Below are 19,391 nucleotides of genomic sequence, written 5' to 3' on the forward strand. Positions count from 1 at the left end.
CCTCTGACCGTCCATTTGCCAGCAGGTGCTTTTTGCGGTGCAAATGTTGTGACTTGTTTGGGCGCCCGCCTGTCGAGACTCTACAGTTTTTTGTGTTCGCTTTTCCCTCGGATGTGTGTGTACAAATTTTGGCGGGTTGGTGAGGTGTTCGTTATGCATGTTATGCACTCGTTGTTGAGAACAAAGCAGTAATGCCCCCTCCCTCCCCACCCCACCCTTCTCGAGGGGGAAGAAAAAAGAGAAGGTCGAGCGTTGCGACAGACTCTCTGTATTCCTGACCTCTCGTTCCACGCGACTCCACTTGCAAGGATGTTTTGCCCTTGTATTCTGTACATTGCTCTGCTCTGCTTTCACGTGCACCGGCATCGTGGTCGTCAACCTAAAATATCCCCTCCTTGTCTGCCCTCTCCTCACTTGCGTCTCTCCGCTGCGGCTCCTCGTCTCTCCCATGCTCTTCCTCATTCGCCCTTCGATGACACCGCCACATGCGCACCAATATATACATGAACGCATCAGCACAATTGTGTCCTGGGGTGGGGAGGGGTATCGGGAGGAGGGACTTGTGTATCTTGGGCATGACAGACTTGAATCATGTTGGGGCTTACCCTTCTTCTTCGGCTTCGGCCGAGGCACATAATGTTCACCCCTCCGCCGCTCGCAAAGCGCACGGGCAAGTTCAGCTGTAAAGTATGCCAGCACAAATGGTTCTCAGACGAGGTCTGGGTGACGAAGACGACCCAGCGTGTGTACCAAGGGGAGTCCTGCGAGACCTGTGGGACAACGAATAAGCCGTACTACGTAGGCAGACCAGAGGAGACCATCTTTAACCGCGTCAACACGCCCCATCCTGTAAAACACGGTGTCTCCTCATCGCGCAGCGAGCGCAAACTGAGACACTCACGTTTTGATTGGCGAGTCCAGAAGGGCCGGCATTAGCTTTCTCTCCTTGCTCGTCTCCTAACCCCCACAGCGACTTGGTTAGTTGGTGGCGGTTTCGTTTTTCTGCGTATCAACACAGCTCCGCGCTAGTACTTTGGTCGCTATTGCGTTACATTTATAAACGAGCACATGAAGACAAAGGACGGTCAGCATTGACAAATTAGCGTCAGTTGACCCCCCCCCCTTCCCAAAGCCCTGCTCATTTTTTTTTCGCTTACTGCTCAAGTGCAGACGTATGTGTGTGTGTGTGTGTGTGTATGTGTGAGCACACTCCGCCTCATCTGGGGAAATCGAAGAGATCGTTTGACGCGCTTAAAAGGAATGAGAGGCTCTGGACTTCCTGTTTAGGGGGATGATTTGTGAAACATTTCTTATCTCTCTCTCGCCTTCATTCTGAAAGGGGGGCTTGTACTCCAATTCATGGATGTCATCGCGTCATATTCATGGCCTTTTTTTTGGACAGTAGCATGCATACTCTTTGTTTTTCCAACACACTTACTCACTTCTCGTCCTTCATACACTCTACGGATCCCCCCCCCCCCGCCTCTTCCTCCCAACTGTCTTTCTCGCCTCATGGATTGCGCCCCCTTTTGATGCTGCGTGCCCAAATCAATCACAACAGTTGTGTCGTCACGTATAATCTGAACGCTCTAAACAAACTAAAACAAAAAAGAAACGCCCTTGTGTAAATCCTGGCTGCGCATTAACACACCATCTCTCTCCCCCCCTCCTCCTCCTCCTCCTCCCCCCTCAGATACGTGATAGCATCACACATCGATTCCCTTCTTGTCTTGTTACTTTTCTAAGCTCCCTTGACGTTGCCATCACCATGTCCCTCCGCCTCCCAAAGGATGAACTGGAGGCCCACATTTACCTCTACCTCAAGGACTCCAGGTACACAAGCGCTGCTGAGGCCCTGGAGGGGGCTAACCCGAAGGCCGTAGCGCGCTCCCGCAAGATCGGGACCTCTGCCCTCACCGCCGCCTCGAATTCCTTGGCGGCTGCCGAAGACTCGGACAGCTCCGACAACGAGGCACCCAAGAAGCCCGGTTCCCGTAAGCCATCACCGAAGCTGGCCGCCAAGAAGGCACCGATCCCGGACAGCGACAGCGACGACGACGAGCCGGTTCGCAAGCCAATGGCAGCCAAGAAGGCGTCACCGAAGCTGGCCGCCAAGAAGGCGCCGATCCCGGACAGCGACAGCGACGACGACGAGCCGGTTCGCAAGCCAATGGCAGCCAAGAAGGCGTCGCCGAAGCTGGCCGCCAAGAAGGCGCCGATCCCTGACAGCGACAGCGACGACGAGCCTGTGCACAAGCCAATGGCAGCCAAGAAGGCGTCACCGAAGCTGGCCGCCAAGAAGGCGCCGATCCAGGACAGCGACAGCGACGACGACGAGCCGGTTCGCAAGCCAATGGCAGCCAAGAAGGCGTCGCCGAAGCTGGCCGCCAAGAAGGCACCGATCCCGGACAGCGACAGCGACGACGACGAGCCGGTTCGCAAGCCAATGGCAGCCAAGAAGGCGTCGCCGAAGCTGGCCGCCAAGAAGGCGCCGATCCCGGACAGCGACAGCGACGACGAGCCTGTGCACAAGCCAATGCCGGCCAAGAAACCGGTAGTGGAATCAAGCTCCGACGAAGACGAAGAGGCTCCGAAGAAACCAGTTGCGAAGCGTGCCTCCCCTAAGTCTACTCCTAGGCAAGCCCCCAGGAAAGCTCCCATCGCTGGCAGCGACAGCTCCGATGACGAAGACGGGCCTGTTCACAAGCCTGTCGCCAAGAAGGCGTCGCCAAAGATGGCCCCAAAGAAGTCAGCCATGGACAGCGACAGCTCTGCTGAGGACGAGGTGGTGGGAAAGAGACCAGCAGCGACCAAGAAGGTGGTGGCTAACGACTCCGACGAAGATGATGTGCCCGTGCAGAAGCGTTCTAAGGTGCACCAAGACAATGAGGAGGATGAGGAGGACGAGCCTATTCGTCAGGTAAGCCGTACCGAGGCGCAGTCAAACTACGGAAGCAACGGCGCTCGCGGTGGTCGTGGCGGCTTCCGGGGTGGCGACCGCGGTGGCTTCCGGGGAGGCGACCGTGGCGGCTTCCGGGGTGGCGACCGTGGCGGCTTCCGGGGTGGCGACCGTGGCGGCTTCCGGGGTGGTGACCGCGGTGGCTTCCGGGGTGGTGACCGTGGTGGCTTCCGGGGTGGTGACCGTGGTGGCTTCCGGGGTGGCGACCGCGGTGGCTTCCGGGGTGGGGACCGCGGTGGCTTCCGGGGTGGGGACCGTGGTGGCTTCCGGGGAGGCGACCGTGGCGGCTTCCGGGGTGGTCGCGGCGGCGCGCCGCAGTTTGGTGTGAGCACCCCTGCTCTCAACACAATGAAGCAAAGTGTCAAACTCGGTAGCGACAGCGACTAGGCAGCGTGCAATAGCCCGGTACTCAGGATGAAGGGGAGGCACACTGTACGGTGCCTTGACACCTAACCTTCTTCTCCCCTTTTTCCAACTGTTCCTGGTCGGATTACAACACGAATAAAACACCGCGGAGAGGAGTGGGGTAGCGGTGGGGCGAACAGAGCGTCGTAGGTGCAAATATATATATATATATATATTGTACTGATTTTTTTTATTTCTATAATGATAAATGGCTAACGACGCTTTCGATCGCCCTGTAACAAGGCTCTCCGACTTCTGTGTCCATCTCGATTGCTCAGATCACTGAGCGGCTTACTTAAATAGGCTGATGTCTCTGCGTGTCAGCAGCGCATCCCCGTCTTTTCCCCCTCCTCTCTCTCCTGCACTCGGTTCTTTGTCTGCTTCCTGGGGATGTAATCGTCGTGATAGGGCGGGGGGGAACAGTCATTTGCCTTCCCACCACCCCACCTCACCCCCCTCCCTGCGAAGAAGTGAGGGGCAGAGAAAGCGAAGGAGCAAGCTAGACAGGGTATCGACAAACGATAAACACGCGGAACATTTTTTTTGAAGAAGGATACACGGTCCAAGGCGAAAATTTCGAACAAAATAAAAAAGAGTGGGGCATTTTTCGCTTTCTCTGTGTGTGTGTGTGTGTGTGTGTGTCTTTTGCAGCGTTCTAAGACAGGGCTGTTCGCTCACCTCATTCTTGTTGAGCAGAAATCGAACACTGAATACCTGCAAGTTCTTGGAGGTACATGGTGAAGTGTGTGTAGCGGCTCATGCGTATTGGAGGAGGGGGGGACAAGGCTCTTCCAAGCACGGTTCTCTTGATTCTTGTGTTACTACAAGCAAAACGGAGGGGGTAGTGTACTGGAGCACATCTGCACCGATAAGCATCTCGGCAGCGCCAGCTCGCGCTACGTGCTACGAGCTCTGAGCATCATCGACGGCCAAGATTCATGGCACCTTGCCCTCGTGTTAGGTTCCAGACCGCGGCACAAAACGATGTTCGAGCAACAGAACGTGATGTCATTTTCTCAGCGCCAAACATGACTTGTCTGGGACGGTGCTTTCTCTCACCTGTACATTGAAGCTCCAGCATTCTCCCCTTCGTGTTCTCTCCTCTGCGCCTTTTCCCTCCTGCGTGTCTATGTCTCCGTGCAAACACTCTAGCGGTGAACAGAAGCATCACATATGCCGAGAGAGCCGTGGGCTTCGTCGTTGTTTTGGTCCGATTCTCCCGTATTTTTCCCCCTTCCCGTTTCAGGTGCCAATGTCGCGCTCTTCCAAAGAAACAACTAGCAGTGCGGCGGGGATGCCCGCAACAGGTGGCGTCAAGCACAGTAAAAACAAACGCGCAAGCTCCTTGGCAGTCACCACACACGACAAGGGACAGTACGACATTACCAATGTCACATGGGGTACTCTACAGCCTCGCTTCGAAGAGCTCCTCAAGCTGTTGGACACCCCCATCACCGGTGTCAACGCGCTCAAAGTACGCACCGCAACCCGTCAACGTATCAGCAGCGCGATCGTGGCACTCCTTGACAAGGCTCAAGAAGAATGTCGACTGCTTCTGCTGAGCGGGGACGCTGCAGCTGCCGAAAAGGCTGGTGTGCTGGTGTTGCAACTGCGGGAGAAGTTTTACAAGCCGAATCACATACAGCTGGTTCCTGCCTATTTTCACCTAGCCCGCACGAAGCAGTATCTAGAGTGCTATGGGGAAGCGGAGGACATGCTGTCGCTTGCGCAATACATTATGCTGAAGCACACCGACATGGCCACGATCTCTATGAAGGCTACCCTGCATCAATCATTTGGGCTCCTGTATGCGGCAGACAACAAGCTCGAGGCAGCTGTACAGCAGCTAAGCCGGGCAAACTACTACCTGTCACTCCTCCATGGACAGCGACACGTCCTCACTACATTCAGCTACTTTGATCTTGGCAACGTCATGGCCACGAAGGCCAACATGGAGAGCGCAATGGCGCTGTACGACGCGGTGAAAGAAATCTGGTATACACACTTGGTCAGTGCGCTGACGGACGTCGTAGCACGCCGTGAGGACATGCGGGCGCAGCTGAAGTACAGTGAAAACACCCCGGTCCAGGAGCTGCGGAGGGCTTGCTATGTCACCGCGCACGAATTTGGCGAAGACAACTTGATGGACGCATCCAAGATGCTCCATGGTATCTACTCTATTCAGAAGAAGCGTTTCCACGTTGCTCATCCTAGTCCAGTGAGGGCAGAGTTCATCCTGGGACTCTTCCTTCTCTGGACGGACAAGGAGCCAGAGGCGCAGAGTCACCTAATGGCTGCTCGTGTGGGCTCGCAGCGATTCTATGGCCCGCGCCACCCGGTCGTGCAAGAGATCGAAAGCTGGTGTACGAAATTTGAGCTTAGCTATGCGGCTACTGAAGACGAGTTCGCCGAGGATGAAGAGGCGTCAGTAATGGAGTCGGAGGCATCAACCCACAACCAAAACGATACAGGGGCAGTTCCGTCGTAAAAGATTTGCACAACACTGTGTCCTCTACACCGTCCTGTTTTGCTTCCCACAGCCGTATGTCGACAATGCCCCCCCCCCCCCAAATCACCCTCTCTCTCACCCTAGTCCATTGCGCAGCCTCCCGACACCATTCCACTGTGCGTCACGCCTTTACAGAAAACTTCACCGTAGACCATTGCGTTTTGACTATTGGTTTTGCGCGCATCACCACCACAAGTTGCGTAAGGTCTAGTGCTGTCTGCGTGTGCACGAACGAGCGATACCTACAGATTTTCTCCCCTCTCCTCTGTTCGTTCTGCCCCCCTCCCCCCCCCCCCCCCCCCTGATGTAAATTAATTGCAAAGGAGTGACTCTATTCTTCATGGATGCGGACTTGTTGATGCTGCGGTTATGGAGCGCCGTCGTTCGACGAGGCACACACACACACACACACACACACACGGGCATGCGTGCATGCATGCACCTTGGAAATGAAACACAAGCACCGAATACCCCCCCCCCTCTTCACTTGTGTGTACTTGTGCAGCTACCTTATCTTTGGATTATCGTTGAAGCGAGCAACAATTTGAGCTGGTATAATCGAGATGGAAGGGAGGGGGAAGAGAAGGAGGAGCTACAGAATGTGATCAAAAAGGGTTGGAATGAGGGTGGGGAATAAAAAAAAAAACGCTCCCACTGCGGACTGCGCTTTCATATTGGTATAGCTCCCCCTCCCCCCTCACATTGCCTCCCTGTCTGTTGAACCGCCCACGGGAATCTGCTTCTCGAGCGTTACGTCCTCTCCGATTCTCCTCTCCCCCTGTTTTTTTTTTCAGGGGAGAGGGCGGCGCATACCCCACGGGCACTGTTCGACGCCATCGGCGCTGTGGTAACTGTCAACGTCACACCTTTCACCTCTTCTTTCGCAGCACCGCGTTTGCTTTCCCTGCTTCCCTTTTGCTTTCAGGAACGTAGATTCTCACCAACTTGCCTTTGTGTGTGCGTGTGTGTTGTACTCGCGCCTTTTTTTTCATCGATTCTCGGAACCCTCTTTTTACACCCATCATCATCAAGAAAAAAAAAGTCGGGAGGGGAAGGAAGGGACACACACTATCATGTCCGTCGAAAAGCTTTACGATCTTCAGTTTCAACTGAAGTTCACAGCAAAGCAGTTCGCCAAGAATGCCACTCGGTGTGAGAAGGAGCAGAAGCAAGAGATGCGCAAGTGCAAGCAGGCGATGGAGAAAAACAACATGGAGGGAGCACGCATCAGCGCCCAGAACAGCATTCGTAAGAAGAACGAGGCTCTCAATCACCTGCGCTTGTCAGCCCGCATAGATGCCGTCGTAGCTCGCCTCGACACCGCTATCAAGATGAAGATGGTGGCTAAAAACATGGGTCAGATGGTGAAAGGCATGGACAGGGTGCTGCACTCGATGGACCCCGTCAAGATCAGCACTCTAATGGATACATTTGAGCATCAGTTTGAAACAATGGACGTCACGTCTGCGTACATGGAGGGTGCCATTGGCCAGAGCACGACAGTCACCACCCCGGAGGATGAGGTCAACAACCTCATGTCTCAAGTGGCAGATGAACACGGCCTGGACATTCGCGAACAACTCAACGGCGACCTCCAGATCAAGACCTCCCACCTCACAGCGCAAAAAGTGGAGGAAAGGAACGAGGACGACGACAGCTTGGAAGCAAAATTTGCGCAGCTGCGTGGGCGTTGAAACCGCGGCGCTGAACACTATTGAATAAAAGGAAACGTGGAGTAGGAGAAAAAATGATCTCCAATTGTGGGGGTATTATGCAACGAATGACGCTAACCGAGTCGTAGAGGAGCGCTGGAGGTCAAAGGCGTCTTAGGTCAGTGCCCAGTTGCACCCCCCCCCCCTCTCTCTCCCCTCTCCCCCCTCTCTCTCCCCCGCGCACCTTTTTTGTTGGGTGCTCTTACAGCTGACTCGATCGCTTCTCTCCTGTCCCGACACCGAATCTTCTTTTTTCAACAAGCTTTTTTTTGTTGTTTATATGGTTTCCTCTTTCGTTCTGTATTCACCTTTCGCTGTGACCTCGAGCTGTGGGATAATGTACCCACACTTTCTATGGGTAGCCTTCCATCGTCAGGGTCACGCTTCGCTCGCTGTCGCACACCCACAGTACCGAAGCTTACACACGCAGATATCGTACGCACAAGCACGCACACACCTCCCGGAAAAGACAAAGTTGCACTGAATTGAATTTGATGAATCTTCTCTGTGTGTGTGTGTGTGTGTTTGAGCAAATGTGGTGGCGGTCGCCTCACTCCCGCGGAAATACCCCAACGAGACACCGGCACACACACACACACAGAAATGCAAGCACTTTGCCTCTTCGTGACACGGCTATGTTCTCGTCATGACTGGGCCATCTCTTCCCTACCGAGCGTTGGAACGCGGGTGTGTCACCCCCTGAAGCTTTTCCACCACCCCCCCCCAACCTCCACCCCTGGGAGCACCAAGGCGGTGCACTTATGTGTGGTGGTAGCTTTTTCTTTATCTCCGGAGGCGAGTGCGCTGCACCCACACGGTAGGCCTCAAAAAAAAAAGTAAGCAGCCAAAAAAAAAGATTTCGCCTATGATATTTGCCTCCAGCTTCACCAATTTTTTACTCTGTATTGGCTTCCACTGCCCTTCCTTTCTTGTTTTCTTTTCGTTTATGAGGGGGCCGGTAGGGGTACCTGTTCATTGCTTTGGCCCCCTCACCTACACACCACCCTCAGTGCAAAACGGTATACCCACATGCACTACAACATCGAGAGTATACTTATGTTGCACTTGTTCAGAGGAAGGAAAAAATACGAGGCGATTGAACTTCTCTAGTCTTTATATTTGACTCAGGGGGTGTTACTTGTTACATTGACTGCCATCGCTTTTCCGGGAGCGAAAAAGCAGAGCCAGTTCTAGGGCCCAGTCAATGGTGCGACTTCTGGCTCTCTAGTTTTCCTTTCGGGTGCGTGTGTTACATGCGCTTATCTTGTTGCTGTTGTCCCCAGTGCATCACCTACTTGCTGCTCGTCCCCCACGCCACCCTCACTTGGCCCACCTCCCTTCCCCCCCCCCTCTCGAGTGCGCGCATTGGCTCTTGGTTGATACGTGATGCCAGCACACAGACGTGAAAGCAGCGATCAGCCAAAAGAAGAAAAAGAATAGTAGCTCTGCTAGATCGATTGGTGTTCAACTCTCCTTTCGCGTGAACACTGTTGAGCACCTGTGAGGCTGGCCTCCTAGCCATTCACGCTCATCCTGGGGAACAGAGATACACAGACACACACACACATACACACACCTCCCTGTCTATTCTCCTCTGTCATTCGCGGACGAACTCGTAGTGCCCTATCCACTGTTGACATCTCTCAACCTCTAAACTGCTTCACCCACTCTCTCAATCCCTCTCTCTTTTTGCTTCCCTTTCCATAGACTTTCGATATTTATATATATATATATATATCTGTGCACTGTCTGTGTCACTTCGCGCCCCATGCAGGAAGGCAGAGGGCCTACGCAGCGATCACCCCTGGGGGCGTCGCGTGGTCGCAGCGCCTCTCCAGTCGTGCGGTTCCGTAGTCCGCGTTCGGATAACGAGCCTCGTCCAAAGAAGGTGCTTACGACGCTCACCCTGCTCGGTGTCATTTACACGGGCAGCATCAGCGGTGGATATGGTCTTGAAGACTCCGTCAGCGCCGGCGGCCCGCTGTTGTCGATCCTCTTTCTCTGCGCCATCCCGTTCGTGTGGGGCATTCCCGTGTCACTGTGTGTAGCGGAGCTCTCCTGCTCCATTCCGTCAAACGCTGGGGTGATCATGTGGGTCAACTGCGCCTTCCCGCCATGGATAACGTTCACGACAGTGCTCTGGAGTGCGTTTTTGAACTCCTTGGACAACAGCCTCTACCCGGCCGTCCTCGCCGACTACTGCGCTACGTTGTTTCATCTCGGCTGGTTGGAAAAGGCGCTCCTAAAGATCATCTTTTTGTGGATGTGCGCCGCCATCAATATCGTCGGTGTCACGTTTGTGGGTGTCTTCAGCGTAGGCATTATGCTCATAACTATGTTGCCCTTCTTTCTTATGTTCCTGTTGCAGCTGCCGCACGGCCTCAAGTGGGACCGCATTGCGTATGTTCCGGATAGCGTCAACTGGGCTCTGTTTCTCCCCGTGGTCGCTTGGAACTTCTCAGGCTTCGATTCCGCCGGTAACGTAATTGAGGAGGTGCAGAACCCGAACCCGACTTTTATTCGTGCACTTATCTTCATGATTGTCGCCGCGCTGGCTACTTACATCCCACCAATTCTGGCGGGTGCCTCAGCGGCGAAGCTGAACGAAGTTCCCTTCGCGCAGTGGGGCGACGGTTTCTGGGTAAAAGTTGGCGAGGCGATTGGTGGAACGCCAATGGCGGCGGCGGTCATGGTAGGTGGCACTATCTCGACGCTGGGGCTCATGACCACTCTCCTGGCGACAACTTCGCGTTCACTTGCGGGCATGGGAACGTTGAACGCGTTTCCACAGTTCTTTTCCAAGTGGCTGGAAAAGTACTCGGAAACTCTAAAGACCCCAGTGAACGCCATCCTCGTTAATACCACAGTCACCTGCATTCTGTCAGTCTTTCTGACGTTTCAAACGTTGGTGCAACTTGATCAAGTGCTCTACGCGTTGCGTCTCATCGCTACCCTGTCATCATTCTTGAAATTGCGTCTCACGCAGCCGCTGCTGGAGCGTCCTTACAGGGCACCTGGCGGCAGCGCTGCTGCCGTCATGTGGGCCGGTGTCCCCATCGCCTTCAGCACGTTTCTCATTGTGGTGACTATGACAGGTGGGCCACTCGTTTTTTATAGTAGCGTCCTCTTCATTATTGGCACCGCTGCCGTCTCCTACCTCGCCGTTCATTTTTTCCGCCCTGATGGGTTTGAGGGGTCACTGGTGAAGGAATACGAAGATGCTGACGCGTCGACATATGGTACAATACTCGAGATCGAGTCTTCTGAGCGGCGCCAGTTTCATCGCAAACACCCGTTTATCGAGAGCTCATTGCACATTAGCGTTTCCCGACTAACTGCGTGAGACTCATCCAGACATTTATGCAACAACGAATTGAAAGGTTTGTATCAACACAACCGACTCTAGAGAAGTATGCGCATCCCTAAGCCTTCATCAGACCACAACACTTTCCGCCCAGCGCGTGTGGCCCCCCTCCCCCTCCTCTCAAAGTGGCGTGTCGACGCACCTTGGCTTTTTCTTGGTGCTTTTCCCCCCGTGACTCGGCCTATTTCTCTGGCCTCAGGCGTACGAGCGTGGCTCTCTCCTTTATGATCCCTGTCTCCCACCAACACCCCCCCCCCCCCCTTTCTCTCTCTGTCGCCTCAACACTTCATCATCATCACTGGTCTGACACACTCCCCGCCTCTGCTCCACTAAAAATGCACGCACGGCAAAAATCCCTCATCAGCTTACCATTTCGCGAGCTGCCAGCTTTCTGTCTCTAACACAATCGCCCCTCAACGTGATTCTCTTTCTTTAACCTCTGGCTCGCCCAGGCGCCCTACATCTACAACCCAACCTCGACCAGTCGCAGCAATGGCCGCTCAGACCAAGGCGTGGGACGCGCGTTACGTGAACCCCGACCACCCACACGACTCCACCTACTACATGAAGTGCATTGGCGGCGGTATCCTTGCCTGCGGCACCACTCACACCGCCGTGTGTCCCCTCGACGTTGTGAAGTGCAACATGCAGGTGAGTCCCGAGAAGTTCAAGTCGCTCGGCCAGGGCATTAGCCTCATCATGAAGGAGGAGGGCATCGGTGCTAACGGTCTGCTAAAGGGCTGGCTGCCCACACTTTGCGGATACTCCGCACAGGGTGCCTTCAAGTTCGGTCTCTACGAGTACTTCAAGGACTTCTACGCGAACATGGCTGGTGAGGAGAACGCGAAGAAGTACGAGGGTCTCATCTGGCTCGCCGGCTCTGCTTCTGCGGAGTTTTTTGCAGATATGGGTCTCTGTCCATTCGAGATGACCAAGGTGAAGGTGCAGACGTCGCCAAAGGGCACCTTCCCGACGGGTATGCTTGCTGCCATGAGTCTCATGCGCGCCGACCCTTCTTCCGGCTTCCCTTGGAAGTCGCTGGCGCCGCTGTGGTGCCGCCAGATCCCCTACACGATGGCGAAGTTCTTCTTCTTCGAGAAGGTTGTCCGCCTCTTCTACCACTACGTCTTCACGAAGCCCAAGGAGCAGTACAGCAAGGCCACACAGCTCTCCATCACCTTCGCCTCGGGATACATTGCCGGAGTTATCTGCGCGATTGTTTCGCACCCCGCTGACACTCTGGTGTCTGCCCGCGGCAAGGCGAGCAACGCCGGCAAGTCATATGGCCAGATCGCCAAGGACATGGGCTACATGAATGTGTGCACTAAGGGTCTTGGTACCCGTATTCTGATGATCGGTACTCTGACAGGTCTGCAGTGGTGGATCTATGACACGTACAAGACCGCCCTCGGCATGGGCACCAGCGGCGGTAACGCCAAGAAGTAGAAGAGTTGCGTTTCTGGTGTGATGGGAGCAGGGGGGAACAAAAGAGAAAAGTGTGTAAATGTTATTTTTAGGGAAAAAGGGGGGCCCCTCTATACAGTTTTAGCGGGTCGGGGGCTTCTATGATTCAGGATCTCCCACACCCTATGAGCACCGTGGAGAATCTATTAGGAGATGTTAGAAGGAGGCTGAGAGAGGAGGACCCGTTTATGTGAACTGAGATGTGGATTAGTGGTGTCTCTTCGTTCGTTTATCTCACTGGCTGTTTTGTTGCCGCTCTCTGTGGCATCCAGGTGATGCCACCCTGGGTTCATCTCGTGTGTCGGGGTGGTGAGGGGGAGGGGGGGAAGAGGACGGTCGCACGGACAAAAGAAAAAAGTGAAAAGCGAAAGACAGGTGTCCACAGATTCTAGTTGCGGCCTCGCACCACCACCCTCCCTCATCACTTTTGTTTCACATTCCGTTGATCTGGTGAGTGGCCGCCATTCAATGGTTGGGCCCAGGGTGAAGGCAACGTTTTTCTTTGCTTTATCTTTTTTTTTATCTAATGTATGTAAGTGACCCTTTTAGCTGATTTAGTGGTGCTGCTGCCTTCGCAAGCGGACCGCGAAAATAATGAAGCACAAAAAGGTCAAAGGGGGAGAGAGGCAATGCACATGAAGCGACACCAGTGTGTGTGTGTGTGTGTGTGTGACAGGAAGGGAAAAGGGGGGTACGAAAATGCTGTCAGACGCAACTTTTTCTTCGGGTACGTGGCCACAGAGAGAGAGAGAGAGACGCTCACTCACACAGACGGAGAAATTCACAAACGCATTAACTGGCAGGTGTGTAGGTCATACAGTCCGAATGGGGGGGGGAGCAGATGCAACATCGACAGCGCAATTGAAAGCAACGAGGAGTTGAAAAGAAAATGAAGAGAATGATTTTTTTTTTTGCTGCCTTGATTGCACCACGTTGCAGCCCAGCGAGAGAGAGGCCAAAGGAAAAGTAGCGGATTAACGGGGAAAGGGAAAAGAGCAGCAGTACCTCACCACCTTTTTCACTGGCTGCGGCGTTGCTTCCGCGCATCCGTTTGCCTGCCTATCCTCTTCAGTCCTTTAATTGGGCTCTCCTACCGTCAGCTGATGTGTTATGACATACGTTTCAGCAGCGATTAGGTTTTTTAAAAAGGGGTCGCACCACGGAAGGAGGAAAAAGAAACGAGGGGCCTTTTTTATGTCTCGAGACGGGGCGGGGGAAAGCCAAGTTAACCTTTGTTTTTTTTTTTCGTCCCCGCGCCTGTCTCGCATGCACCCTGAGTTTCCCAAATCCATGTACGTTTCTGGCGCCGTTGTCTCTCCACGGTTTATACCACCTGCAACAGCTTCATCGGCTTCGTTGAGATTTCTTTCCCCTGCCTGTCATCCATTACAGGTCTGATGTTCAAGATGCTCGGTTTTTTGTTTGGTGTGAGTGAGGCTGTCCGCTAATCATCCCACCTCCTCCTCCTTTCTCCCTCTCGCTCCTCTGACTACTCCCTTTTCCTGACCGTCCTCCTTGTCTTTTTAGCGGGTGATCTTTTTTTTGCACTCCGCGTCTGTGAGTGTGTGTGTACTGGCGTGCGTGGGCCTCTGTGCGTCCTCCCTCACAGGTCAGTCAACTCAGTGTTCCTTTCTCTTCGCACTCCCTCATTGATGATTGCCAGGATGAGGTACGGGAAGGGAATGGGAGGAAAAAAAAAGAGAATAGATGAATGAAGAGCCCCCCCACACACACACAACCACCGGTCCCCCTGTCTTCCTCTAGCAGACGTACAGTGCCGCCTGTTCATTTGATCGCGGAGTATAACACGATGCTGATTGGTTTGTCCCTACCCTCCTCTTAAAAGGAATGAGGCCCCCCTTCCAGAAAAAAAAAAGGGAAGGAATAAAGAATGTACTCATGGGTAAAGGCATACATTCAAAAAAAAAAGATACACACCGCAGGTCTAAGCTCACTCCCACTCACTCTCTCTCTCCGTTGGCCCGCGCTGCATTCGCTACTTGTTGGTATGTGGCGTATGCTGCGAGGGATGAGCAGAGTCGAGTGGCATCTTCTGCGATATTGCGTGATACGCGGCAGATGTTCATCAGCGGTTGTGTTGCGGTGTTTCACGCCCGCCGCTCAACCACTTCTCCCTGCTCAGTACCGCCGTTGAATGGTTCTCCCCCTTTTCACCCACCCACCCACACACACACACACCATACACACAGCTCGGCTGCACTTGAATAGTCACCTCTTCGATTATTTTCTCCTCCCCACTTGATCTCACGTGGTATGCCGGTGATTCCCTCAATCCCTCATCCGCTGTCTTTGCTGGGACTCGATTACCTCACACGATTGTACCCAACTTTTTCTCCCCCATATCTCGCTGGAAACGACCAATCCCGTCATTAAGGGCACACGTGATCCACCTTGGGAAAAAAATTCAATTCGATACGTGATCGCTTTGTCTCGACGTGTGGTTAACCCTATCCAGGCACACAACAACACAAGTAGAACACCAAGCGTGATCAGGCATTGCGCAAGGGACCTGCATAGAACTGTAATGGTGCCCCTGAGAGCCCCTCCTGCTTCTCGCAACTCTGTTCCGGCTATACCAAAATAGAATAGACCGAGGTACATTTGAATAGAACAAAAAAAAAAACCTTTCAAAGGTGAGACGTTTCCATGGGGACTTCACAAACGGATGACTTCGTCTCTGAGGCGGATGCGTACGCTCTTTGGGGTGAACGTATTCGACTATTGTTTAGCGGCCCGCCGTCTTTCCTCGAGGTTGGCCTTGAGCAAAGCCCGTTCGAGCGTCACTCCTGTTCTGTGCCCACCCGCCTCTCTCATTCCGAGCCCCCCCCTGCACCACCGAGTATGACGGTGGACACAGAAGCAGGAGCGCCCTCTAGACCCTGCGTATCCTACCCTGACGAACAGCTCTTTCCCTTTTGTTTCTACACCCGTCTCCTCCACTCGCAGGGCGCGAACTCCACGGTACCGCCTGCAGCCGCAGCCGGCAACACACGTATTTCGACCCTCATACAGGCCCAGCATCCGCGAGTCGATGAAGGGGAGATGGAGAAACGCCTCGCTGAGCGACTCCGTGCGCGGACTGCAGCTGAGTCCGCACGCCTGAAGCGGTTACGCGATGCCGCCCCGAGCAAGATTGTATCTTCTTTTTGCGATCCAAAGGTAGAGAAGCAGCAGGCACTACTGCACTCCGAATTGACTGCCTTCTTGCTCGAAGTTCGCCAGAAGAACATCGCTTCTTTGCGACTGCGCCATCAGCTACAACACAGCCGTGCCGTGCATGAGCGCCTCAACGCTGGGCACACTTTTTCTGATCCGTCATCTTGGGTCGGGTGATATTTGCTGTGTCTTTTAGGGAAATGAAACATATACATATATATTCACCTCTGTGGCTCCTGCGTCCTCTCCAACTAGAGTATTTAGCTCTGTTGCACCCTCTTTCATGCGCACCTGTGTTGCCGACACGTCTCCCTGACTCGCGCCTCCACCTCACCCCCACTCATTCACCCGCAGTTGCGCAGATGTACTGGACATGTAACGTCTCCGATGAGGCGTTGCGCTTTTCATCGCTTTTCCATCTCTGTACTCCCCTCCCCAACTTGATTGTTGTCCATTCACATGCCATCGGGGGATCACGGACGAACCCGTCCTCTCATCTGGCACACATCGCCTGCATGTGTGAACGGCTCGTACATGTCAACCCGCATACACGCACACACAACTCTCTCATTTTTTCCCTCAAGTAAACTTTAGGAATTGCGAACAAACGGAGAAAAAACGCCCGCATCTTCTTTCATTCCTGCGCTCGTGAGTGTGCCTTCCCTTTTCGAATAGGGGGTTCTGCTCGTCCTTGTACTCTCGCGTTCGATCCCCCATCAGCCCCTTTTAGCCCACTCACTTTCTCTCATTCACTTTTGACAGCTTACTTTGCTTGCTGCGGTAGTGTCCCCCTCCCCCCCTCCCTCCCCCCCCCCTCCGCCTACTCCTGTGTTTGAGCGACAAAAAGGAGAAAAGTGTATATCAACTTGCTAGTTGCGGTTGGCAATACCCAGAAAAGTGAGACAGACAGACAGACAAAAACACTTTGTGATTTACCTCACACTTCCCCACAGCGCCAGACAAGAAGCTTTTTGAGAATACAGTAAATACTCTTCGCTTTCTCGTTTGCGTCCCACCCCCATTTACTCCCACCATCACACGTGTTTTTTTTTGTTTTGCTGAGAGCATTCCTTCCTCGCCGACCTCCCTCTCTACCTTTCCGGACTACTTACCTAGTTTTGAACACACCTTGCATGGTAGATTTTTCAAGCTGATTTCCCTCGTGTGTCCTTGTCTGTCTGCGCTCCTCGGCCCTGTCCTCCTCCTCCTCCTCCTCCTCCTCCTCCCTTCGCCCTCCCCTCACACGAGTTTGTGTGTGTGTATCTGTGTCTGTGTTGTGCCTTTTGATCTCACGGTGCGCCTCCCCTTGTTTCTCCCCCCTCCCCCTTCACTTTTCCTCCTCTTTGGCGCTCTTCTGACGCGAGTTTTCTTTTTAAAGGGTTTTCTTGTGATTGACTCCACCACTTCTCCTGTGTTGTTTTTCGTCTGTTTTTGGGTAGAAAAATCGTGGTGCTTCTCCTTTCCCTCCTCCCTGCTTTGGCTCACCTAGTCCCCTCTTCTCCTCTTTTTTTTTGTTTGTGTGTGTGTGTGTGTACATCACCCCTCCCTTTTTTTTTTCGATTTTTTTCTCTGAATCAGGTTTGGCGTAGTGCCACCCTTCCTCCTCCTTTGTGTGTGCTTTTCAGTCTCCGGTGTGTTTATGTGTACTCCTTTTATGCCCCGGTTGTTCGGGTTTCTTTTGCTTCTGTAGGAGAAGTTAGGGCATCTTTTCTTTTTTTGGCTACTTCTGCCTCATCCTTTCAATCCCAGAGTCTTTTCTTAACTCACCGCGACGAGCGTCGTTCCCCCCAGCCCACTGTTGCACCCACCCTGCGCCACCAGTGACACAAACGAACATTTTTTTCGCTACTCCTGCACCAGCTTCTTGTAGTAGTAGCTGATCGGTTTTTTTTACTTTTTGTACACCGTTTCTTCCTTGACGTGTGCGCAAGTGCGGTGTGACCTTGCCGACAGATTTCAACAACGCAAAACTCATCAAAAAGTACCGGAAGCGAGCTGTGCACAAAAAAAGCGCCAATCCCATCTGACGTTGCTTTCTGTAATCTTTGCCCCCCCCCCCACACACACACACACACACCATCTCCCACAGCCCAAGAGAGAGGCACAGAAAGAGAGAACTGCCGTTACACGTGGCCGTTCTCTATTCCCCTCGTTATTACATCGTCTGTGTATGCTTGTGCGGGTGTATCTCTACCTTGATCTCTGTAGGTGGTGCTCTCGCGTACCATCCTTTACTTTTTTTTTCATTCAGAGAGGTTCATAAACCTTCACCCCGCTTTAGCTCTCTCTCTCCCTCTGCTCTCTGTACACTGTGGCTGCTCTCCTGCTGTACAACTCGTGTGTGTTATTCTGTCGCTCGCTGTCTTTGTTTGCTTCCCTGTATAACGCCTACTCCCCTTCATCCTGCGGAGGTAGCCAATACACCCGTGTCGAGCAAGGACACACATTATAAAAAGAGAAAAGGACATCTAAAGTGGCTCTCTGCAACCCTCCTCCTCCCTCTATTGTGTCTGCAGTTTCGATTTTTCGTTTTTCGCTGCCTTCTGCCCCATTCCCTCGTGTGTGTGTGTTTTTTTTCTTTTTTGTTTTCTGTGTTCAGTGTGCATTTGCAGGGATATCGCGCAACACACAGACGCACCAAGACTCGTTTCCCTTTGTGTAACTTTTTGGAACGGAATCTATACACGCTCCTCCACATTTGTTTTGGCGACCTGCGTGATACTCAAAAGAACATCCACTCTTTACCTTTCCATCTCTCGCTCTCTGTGTGTGTAGTGCTCAGCAGGCCCACCTGGACTGTCGCTTCTGCTTACCCCCACCCCCACCCCCCGCTGCCCCTCCCTCGCGCTGAGCTTCACCGTGGAGAACATAATCACAATAGAGTAAAACGAGCGAATCAGTAGGCGTCAAACAAGAGAGGCAAACAATCGGTTCAACGGCATCCACGCACCGAGACTTATCACCGAGGCACAACCGTTGCATAGATTGCCGTCTCATCACCCTTCCATCGCTTGTGTGTTTTTTTTTTGTGTGTGTGTTTACAAGAGTCTGTCGATCGTTTCATTTCGTGTTTTCCTCATTTCTTTAAAAGTCTCCTCCCTCCCTCCCTCCCTCCCTTCCCTCCCACTCCTCTTATTATTTCAGATATTATTTCTATGTTAGTTTTTTTGTTGTGATTTAACAAATTCTCCTGCGCTCATCGTTCCCTTTCTCAAATCTTTCGATTGCTTCTCTGTTTTTTTTTCTCGTTATTTTGCTGCTACTGTCGCTGTCTCGCACTCCCTTGACTATTATTTCACATTAGCACGCCTACCTAGCTTTCCTGCATGGTGTGATTTGCGTCCTGTCACCCCTGCTAACTTCATTAGTAGTGTGTCCCTGTTTGAATTTGTTTTCTTTTACCCGTGTGTGTGTGTGTGTTAAAAGGTTTAACTAAAACTCGTGTTTTACTCTCTGTTTTTCTCCCCCCTCCCTCCTCCCATTCCTCACACCTGAAGTTCTTATTCGTGTTTTTTTATATATTTTTTTCCGGTTTTTGTTTGTTCCTGCTCCCTTCCCCTTCTCTGCACCTCCCTCTTCCTTCTCGATTGGTCTCATTTTATTTTATTCCTGCCCCCCCCCCCCCGGCCGCCCGCCCTTGGAGAAAACCCTTACGAACGCTTATTGTTTTCCCTGTCCGTCCAACTTTTTAGTTCCTCTGTTCTACTGTTGGTCTCCGTAGAAGTACGTTGCATAACCACCGCAGCCATCTCTTCCCTTTTGTCTTCTCCTTGGAGAAGGTCCTTCTTTTATTCCCCCCCC

General features: G+C 53.0%; 7 protein-coding genes across 7 annotated transcripts; all 7 read left to right on the forward strand.

Annotated features, from left to right (window-relative positions):
* Nucleotides 1-591: 591 nt before the first annotated feature.
* Nucleotides 592-936, forward strand: JKF63_01437 (uncharacterized protein; the record flags this gene model as incomplete). The annotated part of the gene is made up of 1 exon (XM_067897484.1): nt 592-936. The coding sequence occupies one exon, from the start codon at nt 592-594 to the stop codon at nt 934-936; it is 345 nt and encodes a 114-aa protein (XP_067753641.1).
* Nucleotides 937-1,768: 832 nt separating this feature from the next.
* JKF63_01438 (uncharacterized protein) lies at nt 1,769-3,346 on the forward strand (the record flags this gene model as incomplete). The annotated part of the gene is made up of 1 exon (XM_067897485.1): nt 1,769-3,346. One exon carries the CDS (start codon nt 1,769-1,771, stop codon nt 3,344-3,346), a length of 1,578 nt encoding a protein of 525 aa, XP_067753642.1.
* A 1,270-nt stretch (nt 3,347-4,616) lies between these two features.
* Nucleotides 4,617-5,852, forward strand: JKF63_01439 (uncharacterized protein; the record flags this gene model as incomplete). The annotated part of the gene is made up of 1 exon (XM_067897486.1): nt 4,617-5,852. The coding sequence occupies one exon, from the start codon at nt 4,617-4,619 to the stop codon at nt 5,850-5,852; it is 1,236 nt and encodes a 411-aa protein (XP_067753643.1).
* Nucleotides 5,853-6,946: 1,094 nt separating this feature from the next.
* JKF63_01440 (uncharacterized protein) lies at nt 6,947-7,567 on the forward strand (the record flags this gene model as incomplete). Its single annotated transcript, XM_067897487.1, has 1 exon — nt 6,947-7,567. One exon carries the CDS (start codon nt 6,947-6,949, stop codon nt 7,565-7,567), a length of 621 nt encoding a protein of 206 aa, XP_067753644.1.
* A 1,786-nt stretch (nt 7,568-9,353) lies between these two features.
* JKF63_01441 (uncharacterized protein) lies at nt 9,354-10,928 on the forward strand (the record flags this gene model as incomplete). Its single annotated transcript, XM_067897488.1, has 1 exon — nt 9,354-10,928. One exon carries the CDS (start codon nt 9,354-9,356, stop codon nt 10,926-10,928), a length of 1,575 nt encoding a protein of 524 aa, XP_067753645.1.
* Nucleotides 10,929-11,441: 513 nt separating this feature from the next.
* JKF63_01442 (uncharacterized protein) lies at nt 11,442-12,395 on the forward strand (the record flags this gene model as incomplete). Its single annotated transcript, XM_067897489.1, has 1 exon — nt 11,442-12,395. The coding sequence occupies one exon, from the start codon at nt 11,442-11,444 to the stop codon at nt 12,393-12,395; it is 954 nt and encodes a 317-aa protein (XP_067753646.1).
* A 2,880-nt stretch (nt 12,396-15,275) lies between these two features.
* JKF63_01443 (uncharacterized protein) lies at nt 15,276-15,767 on the forward strand (the record flags this gene model as incomplete). Its single annotated transcript, XM_067897490.1, has 1 exon — nt 15,276-15,767. One exon carries the CDS (start codon nt 15,276-15,278, stop codon nt 15,765-15,767), a length of 492 nt encoding a protein of 163 aa, XP_067753647.1.
* Between the last annotated feature and the right edge of the window lie 3,624 nt (nt 15,768-19,391).

Source organism: Porcisia hertigi, chromosome 35, assembly GCF_017918235.1.
Source record: "Porcisia hertigi strain C119 chromosome 35, whole genome shotgun sequence".
NCBI lineage: Eukaryota > Euglenozoa > Kinetoplastea > Trypanosomatida > Trypanosomatidae > Porcisia > Porcisia hertigi.